This window comes from Colobus angolensis, unplaced genomic scaffold (genome assembly GCF_000951035.1).
Source record: "Colobus angolensis palliatus isolate OR3802 unplaced genomic scaffold, Cang.pa_1.0 Scaffold1, whole genome shotgun sequence".
Classification (NCBI taxonomy): Eukaryota; Metazoa; Chordata; class Mammalia; order Primates; family Cercopithecidae; genus Colobus; species Colobus angolensis.
In genome coordinates, this window is record NW_012110918.1 from 10,197,336 (window position 1) to 10,207,049 (window position 9,714).

The 9,714-nt window shown below is 51.1% G+C and overlaps 2 protein-coding genes across 2 annotated transcripts in view; one reads left to right on the forward strand and one right to left on the reverse strand.

Moving 5' to 3' along the window:
* Positions 1-1,007: 1,007 nt before the first annotated feature.
* CD300LB (CD300 molecule-like family member b) overlaps positions 1,008-9,714 on the reverse strand; it is a 9,957-nt gene continuing 1,250 nt past the window's right edge. The window contains exons 2-4 of the mRNA XM_011937973.1: positions 4,381-4,710; positions 2,241-2,313; positions 1,008-1,562 (exon numbers count right to left, since the gene is read on the reverse strand). Of these exons, the coding sequence (XP_011793363.1) occupies positions 1,400-1,562; positions 2,241-2,313; positions 4,381-4,710 (566 nt within the window). The 3' untranslated portion in view covers positions 1,008-1,399. The remainder of the gene's footprint in view (positions 1,563-2,240; positions 2,314-4,380; positions 4,711-9,714) is intronic.
* On the forward strand, positions 8,224-8,727 carry NOP10 (NOP10 ribonucleoprotein). Its single transcript, XM_011937853.1, has one exon. It carries the CDS (start codon positions 8,278-8,280, stop codon positions 8,470-8,472), a length of 195 nt encoding a protein of 64 aa, XP_011793243.1. The 5' UTR covers positions 8,224-8,277; the 3' UTR covers positions 8,473-8,727.

The following is a 9,714-nucleotide window of genomic DNA, read 5'->3' on the forward strand; positions in this document are numbered from 1 at the left end:
TCACAAGGTCAGGAGACCACGGTGAAACCCCGTCTCTACTAAAAATACAAAAAATTAGCCAGGTGTGGTGGTGGGCGCCTGTAGTCCCAGCTACTAGGGAGGCTGAGGCAGGAGAATGGCGTGAACCCAGGAGGCGGAGCTTGCAGTGAGCCGAGATCGCGCCACTGCACTCCAGCCTGGTGGACAGAGTGAGACTCCGTCTCAAAAAAACAAAACAAAACAAAAAAAAAGAGTCGCTGTGGGAAGGGGAGGCTCCGGTTGCCATGCTAGGGACCAGAGGGCCCCCTCTCCTTTATCCACTGCTGACAGTCAGGGCTCCCTATTAGAACCAAGAGCAGGAGGGAGGCGTCTTCATGGGTGTTCAAAGCCCAACATGCTGAACATGTGTGGTATGTTTGCGTGTGGGCAGGTGGGGGAGGGAGCGCATCTCACATGGGGCTGGTTCTCCTCACAAGAAGTGAAGGTCCCTTTGGTATCAGGGTCCCTCACCCATACAGCACAAAGTGACCACATTTGAGGGCCTCATCGTCGTGGGTGAGGCGTGCAAGGAGACAGTACCACTTCCCTAGGACAGTTTTCATGAGTAACGTGATTTCAACATTGCTGAAAAGGGAGGGTGCCATTTCCTGCGAAGGTTTTCGTTATTGCCCTCCCCACCTGGAGGTGGTTCTTGAGGCCCAACAGGCTCTTTTGGGGAGGAGAACCGAGCTGTCACACTGAGGAGGCTCCCAAGCTGCAGCCCCCTAGAGGTGGGGGAGTGGGCAGGGAGCTTGGGGAGCCAGGAGGAGGAGGAGGTGCGGGGGGAGGTTCCCATTGCCTCCTCAACCCCGTGGACTCAGAGCCATGTCCTCCCTGGGGAAAGGGTCCATCCAGCCCCTCATGCCCTAGAACCAGGAACTCATCCCAGAATCACTCTCCTTGTGTGTGGGATCAGATAGGTTTCTTATGAACACAAGTTATTAAAACCCAACTTTGCTAGAAAAAAATATTTTAAAAAAATGGACATATCAGGCTCTAAGGCAAAGATGGTGTTGAGTTGGTCTCTGGGATGATGGAAGTCTAGAGCTGGGGGGTCTCCCCCAACCTCTCTCTGTACTTTGGTCCCATGCTCTGTGCCAGAGTTATTCCAGCAGTGGGGACACAGTCATCCAGGCTTGAGCTCCATCTCTGCAGCTCCTGACCAAGAGAACAGGTGCTGGCACCCCAGGAGGTGATGGTGGCTTGGGAGAGACCCCGACCCTGGTGGGCAGGGAGGTGCCCACCAGCTCCAAGGCCAGGGCAGAGGCCAGGGCCCCTATCTCAGTTGCCACATCCCGAGGACTCAGAGATGTTCCTTCCACAGCCCAAGTCTCTTCTGGAAATGTGGTCCAAGGCAGGAAGGCTCTGCAGATCCATCTCTCTAAGCGTCCATGTCTTTAATCAGAAGTTCGGAGAAGTTCATGTAGATAGGCTGGTTCCCCGGCTCCTCAGGGACCCTCTGAGACCCCTTCAACCAGAGGATGGCACCGACCAAGATGAGCAAGATGGGCACCTTCACAAATACCAGGAGCATGTAGTGGTTCCTGGAGACAGGGACACAGTGGTCAGAGCCCTGGGCACCCCCAGGCCATGTCACTCCCATCCCCTGACCCTGTGAGCCACCAGTCAAAGCCTGTGACCCTGGGCCAGGCAGCCCCACTCTGAAGATCCCTGTAAACCTCCTCCTTGGTTCAACCTCAAGGGCTCCTCCAACAGTCACCTTGGCTGGTTTCGCACGGGGCCCGTCTTCCTTTCTAATGTTACCTTCTGGGACCCTCTTTGCTCAAAGTACATCTCAGCTCAACAGAAGCACCAGAGGTCACCAAATACAGGTTGTGTTTCCTGCCTCTGTTCCTGCTAATGTCAGCTCCAGGCTGGTAAATCACCCTTCCTGCTCTGTGTCCCTTGAAGTCTTGCACCACAGAGGGTGGTATCTCATCTCCCCCTGGCACCTGTGAGGCCACCAATGCAAGGTTGACCGATTGACTGGGTGGATGATGCTCACTGAGAAGAGTTCTGCAGAGTGGTTTTCTGGTGAGAGCTAGAGTGGGGAGATGGTGGATTGCAGTGATGGGGGCAGGAGAGAGATGGAGGGTGGGCTTGGGGCCTTGACTCTGGCTAGAATAGGTGCTGGTGTTTGGTGACAGGCAGGAGTTCTCAGGCTTGGCTTCCCCTTAGGAGGGACCCCAGGTAGGGGCAGGAGAAAGAACCACATGACTCACCTCTTGTGGGAGCTGATGGACACCCTGATATTGCTGTTGACAGATGGGCTTGCTGGTGCAGAAGCTGCTCCCTCTAGACACAGGCAAAGTCAGCCATGGGTTATTAACACAGGTGGGAGCTCGTGCATGGGTCACAAAGCCACGCGACCCCGACAGCCCTCAGCAGAAGACCCTTTCCCCTGTAGTAAGAGGATTTTTCTCTCCTGCTACAGCCCCTTGTGCTTCTACTGAGTCACCTCAATCTCAACACACAGACATTTTTTCCCATCGTTTTCAGGTGTGGCAAGAAAAATTAAAAAATAAATAGGAGTAAGCACTGTAGTCTATTATGGGAGAGAGAGGTTTTTTCATACTTTCTTTCCACTTATCTTGTAAGTGGGACTATTGGATGGGAAAATAAATTTCTGGTATTTTCCACTGGAGTGGTGCCTGAGAAGGGCTTAAGGAGAGAAGATTCTGGAAATGGGCTGTCCAGAAATTGGGGTAGTCCAGAAAAAGGGAAAGGGGGCTCCAGAAGGCTCATGAAGAAAAGGGCACACTCCAATTAAATAGAGAACACTGACTATGAGGAACGGAACATATTTAGGAGCAACTATACAGGCAATTTGTTGGGGACAGTCTGGTGGGGGGGGGGCCCTGAGCCCGGCCCGGCACTGAGTATCCATGACCCAACAGTGATCTTTTATTTCAGTCCTCGGCCCCAGCAAATTCTTCTCAATGGTCCCAGGCTGTCAGGTGCAGTGGTTCACGCCTGTAATCCCAGCACTTAGGAAGACCAAGGGAGGCAGATCGCTTGAGCCCAGGAGTTCGAAAACAGCCTGGGCAACATGGTGAAACCCTGTCTCTACAAAAAAATACAAGATGAACCAGGCGTGGTCATGTGCCCCTATAGTCCCAGCTACTCAGGAAGCTGAAGTGGAAGGATCTGTTGAGCCCAAGAAGTCGAGGCTGCAGTGAGTCAAGGTCGCCCCACTGCACTCCAGCTTGGGCTACAGAGAGAAACCCTGTCTCAAAAAACAAAACAAAGTCAAACAAAAGAGGCCCAGGCTGGGGCCACGCTAGGTAGGCTTCTGTCTAAGCTACAGGTAACTCCAGTCACAACAGTTCCTATGAAGCCCCTGATCGTCTTACAGGCTGGTACCCCTGTAGGTCCCCCACCCAAGACTCCAGAACATCTCTCTCCCTAAAGCGCCACACTGGCCATGGCTTTTTGTCTCTTTGTACCACCTGCATGTCTTGCTCAATCCCCTCTCTGACCCCGTAGATATTCTGGGCTTCCCCTACTTGGCAGCCCTGGGGAAGTCTTGCTTGACCCTTTCTGGACTCCTCTTTACCCAGCTGTAGGCACTGTGTCCATGTGCCTCTTTGGTACCGACTCCAACAGTATACAGGCTTGTTCTAGGGCCGGCATTGTCTATTTCCACATCACCACCAAATGGATCCAAGTGGACACTGAGCTGACGAAGTACTGAGTACGGGTGTGTGGGTGGAAGTGGAGGTTGGGGGCTGCTTCCAGACTCCAGCAACAGCAGCAGGACGACCCCAGAGTCTGTCAGTGGAGTCCAAGGCATGGAGGAGATGCCAGGGCAGCCAGAGAGGTCCCTGACATTGCCCGTGATTGAAGCCATCCTTTCACTTTAAAGCGTCCACTGTCACCCACGCATCTCCCTGGGACTTTCTTACCCGGTGCTCATCTTACATAGCCAGATAAAGTTGCGGAGCAGGTGGCTGGGGACCTAGAAAGGAGGGTACTGTAAGATGCCCAGAGCTAGTCTGGGTTGGTGCAGTTACTGGGACTCAATACTAGGACTCCCTGGGCCGCTCTAGGTTCCCTCTCTGCCATGTCATGAGCAGGCCTGGGCCACCAGTCACCAAAGCTGAGGTCCCCATTCTCACCCCCATCCCAAGCCCTACCTGGATTCCTTGGAGAGACCTCAGGGACTGAGATGGCAGAGTGATGCTGGCTGCCACTCTCCCTTAGTTTCTCTCACCTCCCTCCCAGTCCGTCTGTCTGTCTGTCTCTCTCTCTCTCTTAGGCTCACCGTCATTCCCCTTCAGCCTTGGGGAGGAGCAGGTCAGAGCACTGACTTTCCCAGCCCTGAGCTCCAGGGCCTTGTCATGTAGATGAGAAAGTTCTTACCTGGGTCAACAGTCAGTTGCACTGGAATCCCAAGGTCAGGTCCTAGTCTCTGAATCCCACACCAGTAAATGTCTGAGTCATTTTGCCTGAGCCCCTCCATGGTCACAGTGAATGTGCAGTCTGTATGACTGTCCTTGATGGACACATGGTCCTTCTTCTCTTCTTGCTCTGACCCTCTGGTTTGAATGAGGATCTTGCACGAGACCCAGTGCGCCCCTCGGCACCACCACTTGACATGGGTCTCCCATCCTCGCTTATAGTGGCACCGCACCTTCACGAATCCCTTCTCTGGAGCTCTCACGGACTCTGGGCCTTGGATGGAGAAACAGCCTGCAAAACAGAATCCCAAGATACAACTCCTGTTGCCTGAGCCAGTTTGGTGTTTAAGAGTCCCGAGTGTGTCTCTAGCACACCCAATTCCTCATCCCCATCTCCCCCTCAGTCCAGCCCCCCACCAGCTTCTAGACCTGCTTAGCATGTGACACCATGGTCTCCTACCACCTTCTTTCCTTGTCCTTTCAATGCTGTTCTCGTTGGAGCCAAATATTTAACTACCAGCCCTGTGGGAGAAAAAAATCTCTGGTTTAGGAGCCGGGCACGGTGGCTTACACCTGTAATCCCAGCACTTTGGGAAGCCAAGGTGGGCAGATCACCTGAGGTCAGGAGTTCCAGACCAGCATGGCCAACACGGTGAAACCTGGTCTCTACTAAAAATACAAAAATTAGCTGAGCGTGCTGGCAATCACCTGTAGTCTCAGCTATGTGGGAGGCTGAAGCACGAGAATCGCTTGAACCCGGGAGGCAGAGGTTGCAGTGAGCTGAGATCACACCACTGCACTCCAGCCTGGACAATAGAGTGAGACTCTTGTCTAGGAAAAATAGAAAAGAAAAGAAAAAAAAAATCTCTGGTTTTAATATTTGCCAAATTCCGTAGTGTAAATACTCCCACAGTGGCAGATGTCAGGTAATCCATGTGATGTCACTGGACACAGAACTGGGAAAAGGTGTCCCAAGTCAGCTCCTATGAGCCAGCCCCAGCACCCTGCGGGGGTACCCAGCGTTCCCTCTCCAGCCTTCGTCTTGTCTCCCCTGACAAGCCTCCATGGAGGGAGTCTCTCCATTTCCATGGCTTTAATGATTGCCTGTTTCCTGATGGTTCTCAAATCCATATTTGCAGCTCAGACTCCCCTTAGCAAGTCCACCATTTACAAAGACACGCTGGATGTCTCCACTCCAAATTCCTATGTTGCAGAACGGAATGCACTTCCTCTCCCACCCTGAACTACTGTCCTTTGGTATTTTTTTCTAGTGGGGCATTGGATGTGACAGAGTAACAAAGGCCTGGTGAAAGCTAAGCAGATTAGAGGTGAGCATAATCAAATGGCTGCCTGCCTGTGCCTCCGCTGATTGACTCCAGTTAGGCTGTGTGCAGATAGGCTCTTTCCTTGGCAATGATATGGGTTTCTTGATCACTCAGAAGTGGATAAGGGGGCAGAGAATCACAAAGGAAGACTCTCTTGACTGTCTCATGGCCTCAGAGCTTCAGGCCCAGGCCGGGGGTCTCTGCAGGGTGGAGAGAGCCGGGTCTGTTTCCCCAGGTAGATGCCCCCTCCTCACAGCTTGGGCCTTCTCCCTGAAGCTGTTTTAGTTTTCTTGAACTTTGCATTTGTGGTTGGTAGAATAATGTCCCCCATAGGTGTTGGCATCCTCCTACACAGAACCTGTGAATATGTCCCCTGACATGGCCGGAGGGACTCTGCAGATGTGATGAAGTTAGGGACCTTGAGACAGGAAGAGTATCCTGAATAATCTCCACGGATATTCTAAGTGAAAGAGGGTTGAGGGAGAGTCCGATTGGAAGATGCTCTGTTGCTGGCTTTGAAGTGGAGGAAGAGGCCACCGGCCAAGGCCAAGGAAAGCAGATGGCTTCTAGAAGCTGGAAAATGCAGGGAAACAGATTCCCCCCAGAGCCTCTAGAAGAGGGTTCCCAAACCCGGGACCACAGATGGGTAACAGCCCATGGCCTGTTAGGAACTGAGCCTTAGAGCAGGAGGTGAGCAATGGGCAAGCAAGTGAAGCTTCATCTGTATTTACAGCCACTCAGGTGGTAATTGTCCGAATTACCACCTGACCTCCGCCTCCCATCAGATCAGCGGCGGCATTAGAGTCCTATAGAAGTGTGAACCCTATTGTGAACTGCGCATGTGAGGGCTCTAGATTGCACACTTTATGAGAATCTAATGCCTGATGATCTGTCACTGCCTCCCAGATGGGACCGTCTAGTTGCAGGTAAACAAGCTCGGGGCTCCCACAGATGCTACATTATGGTGCAGTGTATAATTATTTCACTATATATTACAATATAATGATAATATAAAGTATACAATAAGTGTAATGTGTTTGAATCATCCCAAACCATTCTCATCCCACTCCTGGTGTGGAAAAATTGTCTTCCATGAAACCAGATCCTGATGCCAAAAAGGTTGGGGACCACTGCTCTAAAGAAACTCAAGCCTACCTGTACCTCAATTTTAACCAGTAAGACCATGCCAGGCTCTGGTCTTCAGAAGCATCAATGAGATGATGAAATTGTGTGGTTTTAAGCCATAGAGTTCATGTTAATTTGTTACAGCAGCCACTGGAAATTAACATAGCATTCAATCAGCAGAACCAACTTGATTCTCTTCAAACCAGCAGCTCCACCACCCAGCCTTCCAGAAGAGCTTGGCATCTTCTTTCATGCTGTCCTCTCCTTCAGCCCCAAGAGCTGATTGGTAGCCAGTTTAGTCAGCTCTATCCTCGAGATGCTCCTCAGGCTTTTTTTTCTTCTTTCAGTCTCTGTCGTCGCAGGCCCCGAGGACAGCATGGCAGCAGAGCAACTGTGAGCTTTAAATGCAGAAACACTTGATGCTGAACAAGTTGGGAAACCCTGGCAGAGTTGCTTAACCTCTGCAAGCCTTGCTTCCTTATTCATAAGACAGTCACGCTATACTCTACTTTGAAGGTGGTAATAGGACTTGGATGTGTGTAGGCTGGGCAAAGTGGCTCATGCCTGTAATTGCAAAGCTGTGGGAGGCTGAGGCAGGAGGATCGCTTGAGCCCAGGAGTTCCAGACTAACCCGGGCAACATGGTGAAACCCTGTGTCTGCAAAAGTAAAAGATTAGCTGGGAGTGACGGTGCATGCCTGTGGTCCCAGCTGCTTGGGGGGCTGAGGTGGGAGGATCGCTTGAGCCTGAGAATTCAAGGTTGCAGTGAGTTACAATCACCCACCACTGCACTTCAGCTTGGGTGACAGAGTGACAAAAAAGTAGATAAATTTTTGTTTTCAAAAAATTATTTACTTTTAAATTTAAAAGAAGACTTGGATATAGTCCAATACCAGACCTTTGGGGTTTGCTCCATCAGTGACAGCTCGTCAACAGGTCAGGACCTCATCTGTGCCTGGATCATGGCGGTGGCATCTGGAGAGGTCTTCCCAGCCCCAGCAGCATCCTCCCCAACTCTCCTCTCCTGAGGATTACGGCCTTCATACTCTTGTCTTTTGTGTTTCCAACCTCGTATCCAACTCGCCACCCCCAAGCTGTCCTGCATACTAACAGCTCCCTCTGCTCTCCTCTCCATATCGCTGCCTGAGTTGGGTACTGAGACTGTCTCCCCCTCATCGTCAGCTGCACTTGCCCTGAGCATCTAAAAATCTTTTAGGGGCCAGGCACCGTGGCTCATGCCTGTAATCCCAGCATTTTAAGAGGCCAAGGTGGGTGGATCATTTGAGGTCAGGAGTTCGAGACCAACCTGGCCAACATGGCATAATTCCGTCTCTACTAAAAATACAAAAACTGGGGACCACTGCAGACAGAACAGTGGACCGAATTGGGACCTCTGGCTTATGAGCGATCATGTTTCTCCAGTATTACCTCAACGAGGAGGGAGATCGGGTCTATACGCTGAAGAAATTTGACCCGATGGGACAACAGACCTGCTCAGCCCATCCTGCTCGGTTCTCCCCAGATGACAAATACACCCGACACCGAATCACCGTCAAGAAACGCTTCAAGGTGCTCATGACCCAGCAACCGCGCCCTGTCCTCTGAAGGTCCCTTAAACTGATGTCTCTTCTGCGGCCTGTTACCCCTCGGAGACTCCGTAACCAAACTCTTCAGTCTGTGAGCCCTGATCCCTTTTTGCCAGTCATACTCTTTGGCATCCAGTCTCATCGTGGTGATTGAGCATGCTTGTGTGAGTCAGTCATAGTGGCATCACCCATAAAGGGAACACGTTTGACTTTTTTTTCTTGTATTTGAAATTACTACAAGATTATTAAAGATAAAATGATTTGAAAAAAAAAATACAAAAATTAGCCAGGCATGGTGGCGGGCGCCTTAATCTCAGCTTCTTGGGAGGCTGAGGCAGGAGAATCACTTGAACCCGGAAGGCAGAGGTTGCAGTGAGCCAAGATTGTGCCATTGCACTCCAACCTGCGTGACAGAGTGAAACTCCGTCTCAAAAACAAAAAACAAAAACAATATACCCAAAAACATAAATTGGATTTGTCAGCAATCACTAACAGCAGAAAAGAGATGCTGCTGCCTTGAACAAAGTGTCATGAATCCCAGCTTCAGTCATTCAAACTGTAAAGGGCTCACAATGTAATTAGGCCCATTTAAAAAAATATGTGGGGGTTTCTCTAACCACAGAATATGATGGCTGGAACTATTAATCAGGCTTCTATGTGTTGTCAAGAGTTGGTATGAGGAACGATAGGGATGGAAATGACAGGGCAGCCGTCAGCTTGGAGCAGAGCCCTGTTGAACTGGCCAAAGGGCTGAAGTCCAGCCAGGACTGGAGTCGGGTCTCAGAACTCTCCAGCTGTGCTCTTTCCTGTTGTACCTCTGTGGACTGCTCTATCTGTGCCAGGTGGTCAGTCCCTAGGCTCCAGGAGAGAACTGTGTGGCCCACACATATTGCACACCATGCGTAAAATTCTGGATTGTCCCCTAATGCCCTCTAGGTATCCACCAACGTTTGCCATGGAGAAGATCATCTAGCCCTTCCCACTTTCCACCTGGGTTCTTGAGAAGTTTTTTCTTTGAAAGTCTCAGCTCCTGAGCATGGTGTGGAAGGCCTTCATAATCTTGTCTTTTGTGTTTCCAACCTCATATCCAACTCGCCACCCACAAGACATCCTGCACACTGATAGCTCCCTCTGCATGTATCCACCATTCTTTCTAAGCCTCCATCTCTCTGCACAGGTCCCCCAACACACACACCCACATACACACCCAACTCTCTAGAGTGTCTGACCTTCCTTCTACAAGGCACATCAAGTGCACAGC